Source organism: Xenopus laevis, chromosome 8L, assembly GCF_017654675.1.
Source record: "Xenopus laevis strain J_2021 chromosome 8L, Xenopus_laevis_v10.1, whole genome shotgun sequence".
Lineage (NCBI taxonomy): Eukaryota > Metazoa > Chordata > Amphibia > Anura > Pipidae > Xenopus > Xenopus laevis.
In genome coordinates, this window is record NC_054385.1 from 88491470 (window position 1) to 88505379 (window position 13910).

Below are 13910 nucleotides of genomic sequence, written 5' to 3' on the forward strand. Positions count from 1 at the left end.
GATAAAGCTTGCTTAATTTTAACCTTTCCTTCTAACAGCCAAATTGTTCAGTTTCTCCAAACATAAGCAAAAAAATGTGTTTTGATTTCAGCTTTAGCATTGATAAGTGCATGATCTTCCTGTAGACTTCCTTATCACCATCCTTAGCCTCTTATAGTGTTATATCCCACAAGAATGAGACTGATGGGGCATGGAATGATCATGTCTATTTGCCCTTGTACATTTACAGCTAGAGGGGCAGGTGGGCAGTTAGAGGGGAACTTTTGGGACAAGCACCTGTTTGATGTGCTAGATATTCTTGGTACAATGCCTGATGATCAATCAATATTTTCCTTGTTAACTAATGGGGGTCCTGACCACAGGTTGATCCTTCAAGGGGGACCAGCAGTCATTGGATTAAAGGGATGTCATGATTAAGTATCCCCAGATAATGTTTTTTTTTATGATTCTTGTTTTTAATTTTCGCCTACCAATTAATTTTTAATCCCAAATCTTTTTAATAACTGTGTGAAAGAGGGTGTGCTTTTTTCCAAATAGATTTTTTCTTTCCTTGTATTGTTGCCATATATTAAAGATGTGTACACTGCATCAGAAGTGTACATTTATTATATCTCCAGGACTGTCAGTAATTTATCTGGTTTTATAAGAGGTAAGAATATGATTTAATTACTTTATTTTTTAATACTTAATCCTTTAGATTCTACTTTGTTGGAGATGAGGACTTGTTGGAGATCATCGGCAACAGCAAGAATGTGCCCAAACTACAAAAACACTTTAAGAAAATGTTTGCAGGTGTATCTAGCATCATCTTGAATGAAGACAGCTCTGTAGTCCTGGGAATATCTTCACGAGAAGGCGAAGAGGTAATAAAGCAGAATTTATGTTAACGTTAATCTGGCATTATTTAAAATTCTCCAACTCCAGTATTTTCTTTTTATGGACTGTATCTTTTTTTTTGTAGGTGATCTTTAAAACGCCTGTATCCATCACTGATCATCCAAAGATCAACGAATGGCTCACTTTAGTGGAGAAAGAAATGAGGGTGACCCTGGCAAAACTGCTTGCAGAATCTGTAACAGAAGTAGAGATATTTGGCAAATCCACATCCATTGAACCTGCTGCTTATATCACATGGATTGACAAGTACCAGGTACAATTGTTTAACCATCCTTGTTTAAAATCTTATAAATGTAAGGATAATTTTAAAATAAACTGACGCTTTTATTTTTTCTTAATTCCCTAGGCCCAGCTCGTAGTTCTCTCTGCTCAGATTGCCTGGTCAGAGAATGTGGAATATGCTCTCAGCAGTGTAGTGATGGGTGGTGGGGATCCAAGCCCCTTGCAGCCTGTTCTGATTAATGTTGAGGCCACTCTTAATGTGTTGGCTGATTCTGTGCTGATGGAACAACCTCCACTTCGTAGAAGAAAACTGGAACATTTGGTAAGCCATCCAGTAATTTTTTATTCTTGCTCATCATAATCAATATCATCAAAATGTACATGTACAATTTATACATGTATTTCTATAGTTTCTTGGAAAGGTTCTTTATTTATGATTGTCACTTTATGGCATGTTTTATATTATTGCTCATCATTTTTATCGGTAACATGGTTGAGGGTAACCATTTTTTTAATTTTTACATTTTCTATATTATCTTTCTATGATAAAATAATTTTTTAACTTAGGCAGATAACAGTAATACATCAAACTTGTAGCCAGTAATATAAATAGAGAGAGAGAGACCACACCCTTCAGACCCTGTCATAGTATTTGGGGCATCCGCAACTGAGTTGTTATGAGGGCAATTCGGATATGATGAGATTTGACCGTTTGGATGCTGTTGAAGGTCTAATACGGTCATCACCAACCAGTAGCTCGTGAGCAACATGTTGCTCACCAATCCCTTGGATGTTGCTCTTGGTGTTCTCAAAGCAGGTGCCTATTTTTCAATTCCAGGCTTGAAAGCATGTTTTAATTGCATAAAAACGTAGTAGGCTGCCAGTGCACATAGGCGCTACCAAATAGCCAATCACAGCCCTTATGCGGTACTCGAGGTACTTTTTCATGCTTGTGTTGCTCCCTAACTCTTTTTAAATTTGAATATGGCTCACGGGTAAAAAAGGTTGGGGACCCCTGGTCTAATACATAAACAACATTACTATTAGGAATTTCTTATAAAACTGTTGAATGCATCTTGCTTTGTACTCATATTTTTTATATACAGTTTATTATGAAATTGTCAAAATCAAATATTTGTTTCTGCAGATAACAGAATTGGTTCACCAGCGTGATGTTACACGAACCCTGATGAAAATCCGGATTGACAACTCCAAGTCTTTTGAATGGCTAAGCCAAATGAGATTCTATTTTGATCCTAAACAGACAGATGTTTTGCAGCAGCTTTCCATCCAGATGGCCAATGCAAAGTTCAATTATGGCTTTGAATATCTTGGCGTGCAAGATAAACTTGTGCAGACACCACTTACAGACCGCTGCTACCTGACAATGACACAGGCTTTGGAGGCAAGACTTGGCGGGTCACCCTTTGGTAAGAAGAAAATTTGAACTCCTGAAATTCTTTAAGCTTAATCTGCACAGTTGTTAGTAGGCTTTAGCTGTATTTATTACAAGCAAGAACATTGGATTCACTCATATTACCTTTGGGTCCCCATGTTTAATTAGTTACTTAATAGTGTTAGTCAAGGTAGACGATACATCTAGTATTTTGAGCCCTCTGTTGTATCAAAAGTTAGAAACCTTTAAAGGAACAGTAACATTAAAAGTTTTAAAGTAATAAGTAAAAAGTTTTAAAGTAATAAGTAAAAAAATATAATGCAGTGTTGCATTGGTAAAACTGCTGTGTTTGCTTCATATTGTTTATATAAATAAGCTGCTGTGTAGCAATTGGGCAGCCATTCATAGGAGAAAAGGCTCAGGTTACATAGCAGATAAGCTCTGTAGAACATAATGGTGTTACCTGTTATCCACTATTTAACCTGTGCCATATAGCCATTTTTCAATTTCTGCCATTGCTACTCAGCAGCTTGTTTATGCAAACTATAGTAGTGTTTCTGAAGCAAAGAGATCAGTTTTACCAGTGCAGGGCAACAGTACATGATATTTTCATTACTTTAAAACACTTTCATTTTTTGGTGTTACTGTTCCTTTAAACACTAATGCTTTTTGGTCATAAAAGACATAGGCAAGTGGGACTAATTCATTGGCTCCCCAAACCCCACCAGTCGTATCCAGGCTCACATGTTCCACATTAGAATACAGCTTTAGCCAATGCTGTGGAGCTGGAGTCGTAGTTGTGGAGTATGTATGGAGCAATTTTGGGTATCTCGAGACAGAGCCGCCAAAATGTACCAACTCCTAATAACTTTAAATACAAGCACTGAAAATAATTAAATCAGATTTAAGGGCTTCTACGAAGGAGCTTCAGAGGCAGTAATTTCAAACTGCAAGTGCTTCCAGTATTTAGCAGTGCAAACACTACATGTTTCGGGTCAGAGCCCTTTCTCAACATTTGAGAAAGGGCTCTGACCCGAATCATGTAGTGTTTGCACTGCTAAATAAAGAAAGCACTTGCAGTTTGAAATTACTGCCTCTTAAGCTGTTTATTCCACCCTTCTATTATCCTGATTACCTTGGGAGTGTGACACAAACTCCAGGAATTTTGCAGCTGTAAGAAGAGGCGGTTAGTCGCCAGGCGACAAAATCTCCCCAAATCTCCTCATATCTCCTCGTGTGAACTAACCCTTAAGGAGAGTGTTTATTTGGTTTCTTAGATAGGGAGCCTATTCTTTAGATCAGCTGGGGTGAACATCAGTTTTCTTTTATATTCTTCATATAAATGCAACCATGTTATGTAGGTTTTGAAACACCCAGACAATTTTATTTTTATTTTTTACTATAAGCAAAAACTAAAATAAATGTATACTTTTCATAATCAGGTCCTGCCGGTACTGGGAAAACAGAGTCTGTTAAGGCCCTTGGACATCAGCTTGGGCGCTTTGTGCTGGTGTTTAACTGTGATGAAACATTTGACTTTCAGGTATAAGCAACACTTAACCAAGCACTTAATCATATTTTTAATGGTTTTATTTCAGTTAGGCTTAAAACTTTGTCCTTTGTATTTTTAGGCTATGGGTCGCATATTTGTTGGACTTTGTCAAGTTGGTGCCTGGGGATGCTTTGATGAGTTCAATAGACTTGAAGAGCGCATGTTGTCTGCAGTTTCCCAGCAAGTCCAATGCATCCAGGAAGCCTTGCGAGAACATTCCAATCCAAACAGAGACAAAAGTATGTACTTAACTTTGTTTTTTAATTGTTTCCTCCCATATATATATATATATATCTATATCTGCACTCCAAGACAATTTTGCATAGACAGCTGGGGTGCACGGTTATAGTGTATGTATATCCGCGAATATCAAAAAACCGACACACCCATATAAAAAATCTTCACCTCTTTAATTTTGTTGTATCCAAAGTCCAACGTTTCGGTTCTCATTAGGACTTTTTTCAAGGAACTTTGATGCAACAAAAATAAAGAGGTGAAGATTTTTTATATGGGTGTGCTGGTTTTTTGATATTGGGGTGTGTGTGTATATATATATATATATATATATATATATATATATATATACATACATACATACATACATACATACATACATACATACATACATACATACATACATACATACATACATACATACGCACGCACACACACACGTGTGGGTTTGCACATGTGTAGAATTAGATAATCCTTTAGACAATTAAGGTATAGTACTTTGCACATTTTTCATAGTTCTGGATTACATATGCTCTAGTGTGCTAGAAGGGCTTTGGGTTCCTACATTTGAGTGGATCAGTGAGTATTTATGGCGTCTAGTTAGGATCTAATCAGTACTACAAATGTATAAGCAGTTAGGTGGTTAGATAAATAATTGACAGAGGGCCAGATAGACACTGATATAGGTTATGATAACACATAACTGTGAGGTTGAAAGGGATATTAAAGAGCCGTATCTGTAGCCTATGGGGATGACTCATTAACAAGAAAGTAAAGGATACAAAAGGTTTAATGACACAGAGACAGACCCCTTAAAGATTGACCCTATTGCCTAACTCAGAGATTGACACATGGGTAACCCTATGAACAGATTTTAGTCATTGTACAGTTGCACGATAGTTACTTTCTGTCTTGCTTTTAATTTATTACAATTTTGGCAAAAACTATTTTTATTATGCGTAGTGTTGTAGTTGAAATAGGTAAGCCTTTTTTATTGTATCAATTGGGGTGGATACTTTTAAGTATAGGGATTGTATGATGTTCATTGGTCATAGTGATATGCTAATTGATAGTTATCTATTTCCAATGATTAACACATGACATCAGATCCGCTGTTTTTTCCCACCACTGCTTAGATTTACGCTTGATTTACAGACAATTCGGTACTTTGAGAAAGGCCTTAGGATAGGCCGACATGTCAGTCCTTACCTTCTTAAAAAAAATATGGAATTTTTAAGACCTGTCACCTGGGATCATTTTCTATGGACATATATATATATAAACTAGTTATTACACATACACTTTGAGCCATTCTCAAGTTTGATACATTTTGACAAATGTTGTAACAAGTGATGATCTGATTTAGATAAGATCGGAGTAAGTTTATGTTACAATCAGAACAGTGTCAGTTTGTAGTTGTTGTTTTATTATAGTAATGTTTATTTTATATAGTATATGTTCTTTTGGAGTTTTGTAGTTGTTTTATGTTTAAAAACTGACGAGCATTATAGATATGCAGGTATAATGTTAACTGATGCTGTGATCGACGCAACTTAAGTGAGACTCACACCTGATGAGGGTTACACATTATTATATATATATATATATATATATATATATATATATATATATATATATATATATATATATATATATATATATATATATATATATATATATATATATATATATATATATATATATAATAATGTGTAACCCTCATCAGGTGTGAGTCTCACTTAAGTTGCGTCGATCACAGCATCAGTTAACATTATACCTGCATATCTATAATGCTCGTCAGTTTTTATATATATATATTGTTCGAAACGTCGGATTTTTTCAATAAATCTTAATTTTTTTTTCACAAGTACTCCCATAAAAACAGAAAGACATGGAGGAGCACACTTGTTTGGCAACTTACCCAGGTGCTGGTAAATAAGGTAAATAAAGTAACAAAATACCTCGCTCAACGGGAATACTTGTGAAAAAAATGAATATTTATTGAAAAATCCAGCGTTTCGAAAACACCAACTGTTCGGAACATGAAAACTAGTGTTTGTAAATTGAAATGCATTTGTTTTATTAATTCAGCACATACTATCACATGTGAACTGCTCAACAAGCAAGTGAAAGTCAGCCCTGATATGGCCATCTTCATCACCATGAATCCTGGGTATGCTGGAAGATCTAACTTGCCTGACAACTTGAAAAAGCTTTTCAGAAGCTTGGCCATGACTAAACCAGATCGCCAGTTGATCGCACAGGTCATGTTGTATTCCCAAGGCTTCCGTACTGCTGAGGTGCTTGCAAACAAGATTGTGCCATTCTTCAAGTGAGTAAAAATATACTTGTGTTTTTCTGTTGACCAGGAGAATGTAGGCATAATGTTAAAGGTATGATTGCTATAGCAGGCAGTGGATTGCATCATGTTTTAGTCAATGCTCAACTAGCATCACAGGTGCAATCTCTACACTCCTATCTGGTTTTGACATAATTTTCTCCATCGTCTGCTTGGGGGACACAGGAACAGTGGGGTATAGCTGGCACCACTAGGAGGCAGGACACAATAGTAACAAAGAATAACTAGTCCCTCCTCCATCTGCTATACTCTCTTCTGTAGGCAGAGCTAGGTCAGTTTTATATTGTGTCCTCAGGAGGTTAGGACATCCTCTGATCTCCTGCTTCGCAGGAGATATCTAACTTATTTTTCCTTTTATTTTACTTTATTATTTCATTAATTATCCCTCTCACTTCTGGACAATTGAAGATAGACTGGACACCTACACTGAGTAGACTGTCCCTACTGTCTATCTTCCAGCGTGGGATCCATCTCCGGGGTCACCATGTGTGCTTTGCACTGACCATCCAGTCTGCATATCTCCCCCTTGTTCCTCAAGAGGGAGGCTTACTGGCCGGTAGACGTAGGGACAAAGAGGGTTCGCTTAGGAAGACTGGTTCTCAGGTAAGTCTGACTGGGACTGTACTTGTACTAGGTAAGCCCTCGCACACCCTTTAATTCAGATAGCCAGCTTACCCCAGGTGCCCAGTATTTGGAGGATACGGCAACTTCCAAAATACAGCGAGAAAAAACACGCCGGCACACGAGGAATGTAATTGCAGGGAAACCCCTTTGCCAATACATTTTACTGCGAAGAGTGCAAATGCAAAGTTTCAGTGCTCCTGAAACGTTGCATTTGCACTCTTCGCAGTAAAATGTATTGGCAAGGGGTTTCCCTGCAATTACATACCTCGTGTGCCGGTGTGTTTTTTCTCGCTGGGACTGTACCTGCTCTTCGCCCAAATGCGGTTCTGTTGCTGCTGCTGTTAGAGGAGTCTGAAAGGGCACACTGCTCAGGGCGCTCTCTCACTAGCGCAACCTGGAAGTCAGACCTGTGCCATCCTCTTCTCTAGCCACATTGAATTTGGTGCCATTTTCTTTGCACCCTTCCACACGAAACCCGGAAGTACTGCGCTGTAAGTGTGTTACACGCCAGTTCCTTTGCGCGCTTTCTTCCCTATGCTTCCTCCCAGCACAGCCCTGCCAGTGTCTCTTCTTTGTGGTCCACTTTAGTAGCAGGAGCAGCAGCACCGCAACAAGGGCAGGTTCCCCAGCACAGCAGCACAGACAGATTTTTCCCTACTCCTCTTAATTGGAGTTTTGTTAACCACACCACACAAATGCCGCAAACGTCTGCCATCCAGTCACAATATGCTCCACGGGCAAGCCAACTGAGCCTGTTCCTCATCAGTCCTTGAAACCCAAGACAAGACCAGCCTTCCGTCGGAGTTGATTTTTTCGTGGCCCCCAGAACAAGAGCACAAGATCTTCCCCTCCTCTACATACTTTTGCAAGAAGAGGACGCTTTGGAGGAAAGACCAGATCAACCTGGCAAGCCCATAAGCCCTCAGCTAAGCTGGTTGGCAAACCTTCATCAGCATGACGGCGGCATAGGGGGGCGACTACTACACTTTGCCAATGCATGGCTGACCCTCACACAGGACTCCTGGGTACACAAGGTTGCTACCAGCATATAACACCTACAATTTGCCTCCCTTCCCCCTCGCCGTTTATTTATGTCCAGGCTCATTCACAGGAGCACCACAAATCCCAGGCACTCCTGAAAGCGATTTCCAACCTTCTCCACTCGTCATCATCCCCGTACCTCCAGGAGAAAGTGTCAAGGGCTACTACTCAAACGTATTTGTAGTTTCGAAGGACGGCTTGGTTCGCCTCATTCTGGACCTCAAGGAGCTCAACAATTTCATCCGCCTGCGGAGATTCAAGATGGAGTATCTCGGATCAGTCATGGCGGCAATGTCCCCAGGCCAATTCCTCGTTTCTCTAGACATAAATGACACCTACCTATATGTGCCTGTTTTTCCAACCCATCAGAAATTCTTGCGATTTGCTTTCCAAATCACCATTATCCGTTCACTGCCCTTCCATTCGGCCTGACTTTGGCCCCCGCGTCTTCACCAAGATCATGTTGGTAGCCATATTGTTAATCTGCTTATCAGGGGTATCTATAACCCCATACTTGGACGACCTGCTAATCAAGGCACCATCCTTCGCAGGGACCTAACAAGCACTTCAGGTCACCAGGCAGACTGCAAGAGCTGCGATAGTATATCAATCTAGACAAGTCTTCACTGATTCTGAGTCAGTCAATGGTATTCCTGGGGATGCTCTTCAACTCTAAGACACAGACAGTGTCTCTCCCACCAGACATGGTTCACCACCTAAAGGTAGGGTCCCTTCTGACGAAACCGACTCACACAACCAAGTTCTTTATGAAGGTCTTGGGAGTGATGGTCTTGACCATGGAAGCAGTACCCAACACCACCTGAGCGAGCTCCAATGGAATATCCTCTCAACCTGGAAACGAAATAGCTTACTCCAGGAAATTGGTCTGTTAAACAAGACCCGAAACTCCCTCTGGTGGACCCAGACCAGTCATCTGTACAAGGGCAGACTTCTTGGGGAACCTCAATGGCGCCTTCTCACAATGGACGCAAGCCTAGGTTGGGGAGCAATACTGGAAGGACGATCCACTCAGGGCCGCTGGACTCCAGAAGAACAGCGCCTACACATCAATCTAATAGAAATCCAGGCAGTTCGACTTGCCTTAGTCCACTGTCAACACGAGCTAGCGGGTCAGCAGATAAAGATCCAATCCAACAATGCCACAGCAGTAGCATATATAAACCACCAAGACGGCACAAGAAGCAGGAGAGCGCTAAGCGAGGCCTCATCCTTTGCTGGGAAGATATTCACCAGTCCCATCTATCAGCGATCTACATACCGGGACTCCTAAACTGGGAAGCCGATTTTCTCAGCAGACAGTCTCTGGACATGGGTGAGTGGTCTCTAAAGAAGGAAATATTTCACGAAATTACTGGGGGGTGCCAGAGGTGGATCTCATGGCATCTCGGCACAATCAAAAGGTACCACTTTTCTTCGCACGCTACATGGACCCCCTGGCCCTAGCTGTGGACGCCCTGAGATCCACTTGGAACTTCCATCTTGCATACGCATTTCCCCCCCATCCCTCCTTCCCAGAACAATCAAAAAGTTGCAGAGGGAACAGACCACTCTCATCCTTATAGCCCCAAGATGGCCTCGCCGCACCTGGTTCTCAGACCTTGTAAACCTGTCTGTGGCGGAACAATGGCTCCTGCCTCCCACTCCAGACCTTCTCTCCAATGGCACAATACGCCACCCATGCCTTGCCAATCTCAGATTAACGAAGTGGCTACTGAGACTGCAATCCTAAAGTGACAGGGATTCTCTGATACTGTGATTCTCCCCATGAAGGCAGTCCGCAAGCCTATCTCTGCCAAGACCCACCACAGGGTGTGGGCCATTTACCAACAATGGTGCCAAATTCACAGAGTCAATTTCCAGAGGCTCTCGATTCCCAATCTATTGGCCTTCCTGCAAGAGGGACTATCCATGGGACTATCCTTAGGGTCCCTCAAATCCCCAATATCGGCCATCTCCATTCTGTTTCCGAAAAGTCTGCCCCTCCTTCCCGACGTCAAGACCTTCCTATAAGGGGTAGCACATAGGTACCTAACCCTATTCCTGCGCTCTCTTCAACAACCTCCATTTGAACTGTTGGCTTCAGTTTCCCTATAATGGCTTACATGGAAGACTGTATTTATCCTGGCCATAGCTTTTGCTAGACAGGTTTCAGAACTTTCAGCTCTATCCTGCAGATCTCCATTCCTGATCTTCCACCACCATAGGGCGGTCCTCCGCACTACTCCATTGTTCCTGCCTAAGGTGGTCTCCAACTTTCACCTAAATCGAGAAATCACCATTCCAACCTTCTGTCCATCACCTTCCAACTCCAAGGAAGTGACGCTCCACGCCCTGGACCCTGTGAGGGCTCTCAAGTTTTACTTGCATTGAGTCGAAGACATCTGAAAATTTGACTCTGTACATTCTTCCTTCTGGGCCCCATCGGGGTACTCCAGCCAAGAAGTTGATCAAACAGGCTATTCGAGGGCCTACACGGCACAGGGACAGACCCCTCCAGCTAGACTCAGGGCCCACTCCACCAGGGGAATTAGTACTTCCTGGGCCTTCCAGAACTAGGCTTCAGCAGAACAATTGTGCAAGGCTGCCATGTGGACATCAATGCATACATTTGCCAAATTCTACCACTTTGACACCTTTGTGGCATCTGACACCTGCTACGGCAGGAAGGTCCCTCAAGAGGCAGTGGCCACTGCCACATAGGCCTCTACTTCTCGCCGAGTTTCAGGGGACAGCTTTGGTACGTCCCACTGTTACTGTGTCTCCCAAGCAGACGATGGAGATGAGGAGATTTTGTGTTCTCACCGTTTAATCTCTTTCTCTCCAGTCGCTTGGGGAACACAGGACTTCCCAACCTGGATTGAGGCCTTCACTCAACTTCAGACATGGTTGGCATACGCAACCACCAGTTAGCTTGTATACAGTTCTTATTAAGTTCATTGCGTATTAAGTAACCTGTTTTTTGCTATGGTACAAACTGACCTAGCTCTGCCTGCAGAGGGGGGTATAGCAGGCGGAAGAGGGACTTGATATACTTTGTTACTATTGTGTCCTGCCTCCTAGTGGTTCCAGATATACCCCACTGTTTCTGTGTCCCCCAAGCGACTGCAGAAAAAAATATTTAATGGCGAGTACACAAAATCTCCTTTTGCCATGTGCTACCTGCTGCTTTTCTCATTGAATAAGTTTAGAAGTGACTTTCACCAAGTCATAGCAGTCAAAATAATAGGAAAGGCCCTGCTTATTAACTTTCCTACATCTGTCTTTCTTAGAGTGACAGAGGAGTTGTGGATTGCAATAGATGTTGAGAGTTTTCCCAATTGCAGAGCCAGGGGGCATTAGTTTTTAGTTTTAAAAAAAAAAAAACATTCTTTTTTAAAACATGTTTTAAATACTGCACTAGAATGGTGCTCTTACAAAGCACAAGTGTAACAGAGTTTATTGTTCTGAGTGGCCAACTTAGGGCTGTTTTACATTGTAACACACAGCATGTCTGTTCACTGAATGCAGGCATAGGGTCCTTTAGGGTACTGGCACATGAGGAGATTAGTCGCCTGCGATAAAACTTCACTACTGCAGGCAACTATTCTCCTCCAAATGCTTTCCCATTTGCAATAATGTAAATATCAAGTGGGAAAACGTATGCAAAGCTTAGTTTTTCGGTTACCTTGCGAGACAACTTTGGTGAAAATAAAGTGTCACATATGTTTTCCTACTGCCAATAATGTTTATTGCCGATGGAAAAGCATTTGCAGTCAATGTGTTGCCCCCGGCAATAAAGATTTATTGTGGACAACTAATATTCTTTTGTGCCAGTATCCTTAGTGGTCTTTGGCTTTCCACAACATAGTATTTTAAAACCACACCAAAGCATTTATTGTGCCTTAAAAAACTTTTTTTTTAACTATTTTTCTCTATGCATATAGGTTGTGTGATGAGCAGTTATCCTCTCAAAGTCATTATGATTTTGGGCTGCGAGCTTTAAAAAGTGTGTTGATAAGTGCTGGAAATGTCAAGAGGGAGAGGATTCAAAAGATCAAAAAGGAAAAACAGGAACGAGGAGAAGTGGTGGATGAAGGCAAAGTTGCTGAGAACTTGCCAGAACAGGAGGTATGAACATTTTGTGCCATTTTGTACAGTTTTATGAAGAAAAAAAAAAATACAGTTGATTTATTTAAAAAAATGTTATTTATCCAGAATACCGAGTAGTATATTTCTGTTACAGATTTTGATTCAAAGTGTCTGTGAAACAATGGTGCCCAAACTGGTCGCAGAAGATATTCCACTACTGTTCAGTCTTTTGTCTGATGTTTTCCCTGGAGTTCAGTACCATCGTGGAGAAATGACTGCACTGAGAGAGGAGCTCAAAAAAGTTTGCCAGGAAATGTACCTAACATATGGGGATGGAGAAGAAGTTGGAGGCATGTGGGTAGAAAAGGTAATATTTCTATATTGGATTACCCCCCCCCCCCACCTCTTATTTTTACTACTGGGAAAAGTGAATGTTATGTATCGTTTTACTTTTTAGGTTCTTCAGCTTTATCAAATAACCCAAATTAACCATGGTTTAATGATGGTGGGTCCCTCTGGAAGTGGAAAAAGCATGGCTTGGAGAGTTCTACTGAAAGCTTTGGAGAGGTTGGAAGGAGTTGAAGGTGTGGCCCACATAATTGACCCAAAAGCAATTAGCAAAGACCATTTATATGGTACTCTTGATCCAAACACAAGAGAGTGGACAGATGGATTGTTTACGCATGTCCTGAGAAAGTAAGTGTTAGATTAATATCCACTCCAGATTAATTCCTGTAAAGCCTCAGACCAGCATCATTTTGGTTGCATTATAATTTCAGATGTAACTTACAGGAACCAAACCAAGCACACCCTCATTTTGTTGTGTCATTTAATTAATTCAGCAGCTCTTAATGGTCTTGACAAAAATAACAGATACTTTTACAGATCAATGGCTTTTATTTTCTGGGAATGAAGATTTTCTGCCATGAATTAGGGATGTTCTGAATTTGTTTCAGGGCATGTGTCTTTCTGTATCATAAGGTGATTGATGGCAACCTCTTTGCAGTTTCATCCTGCTATTAGTTACCTCTGAGTCAGGAAGGTGAAAACAACCACCTTCCTGATTTAGGAACAACCCCTTTAATCAAGATGGTGCTAATCTGGAAGCTTCAAATGAGTCAAATGTACAAAAGTCATATATTAATACTTGTTTATGTATTTACTTATATCCTTTTTATATTTTTGTTTTATGTTTAAGTATTACAATAGTACTTGACAAAATGCTGGTTAATAGTAATTGTTTGATGCATTAAATGTTTCCCCCCCCCCATCAGGATTATTGACAATGTCCGAGGAGAACTGCAGAAACGTCAGTGGATTATCTTTGATGGTGATGTGGATCCTGAATGGGTTGAGAATCTGAACTCTGTCTTGGATGACAACAAACTTTTGACCCTTCCCAATGGAGAGCGTCTCAGCCTTCCACCTAATGTACTTAAATAAGTTTGATTATTACTCACTCTCGCTTATATAGTTTCTGTTTGTGTGTGCACATG

General features: G+C 40.8%; 1 protein-coding gene across 1 annotated transcript in view; it reads left to right on the forward strand.

The window, feature by feature from the left end:
* The window catches only part of dync1h1.L (dynein cytoplasmic 1 heavy chain 1 L homeolog), an 85486-nt gene that overhangs the window by 24145 nt on the left and 47431 nt on the right, over positions 1 to 13910 (forward strand). Inside the window, exons 24-34 of the mRNA XM_018230562.2 lie at positions 698 to 863; positions 962 to 1150; positions 1244 to 1441; positions 2267 to 2549; positions 3958 to 4058; positions 4147 to 4306; positions 6393 to 6633; positions 12270 to 12453; positions 12569 to 12781; positions 12872 to 13110; positions 13689 to 13845. Coding sequence (XP_018086051.1) covers positions 698 to 863; positions 962 to 1150; positions 1244 to 1441; positions 2267 to 2549; positions 3958 to 4058; positions 4147 to 4306; positions 6393 to 6633; positions 12270 to 12453; positions 12569 to 12781; positions 12872 to 13110; positions 13689 to 13845 — 2131 coding nt within the window. The remainder of the gene's footprint in view (positions 1 to 697; positions 864 to 961; positions 1151 to 1243; positions 1442 to 2266; positions 2550 to 3957; positions 4059 to 4146; positions 4307 to 6392; positions 6634 to 12269; positions 12454 to 12568; positions 12782 to 12871; positions 13111 to 13688; positions 13846 to 13910) is intronic.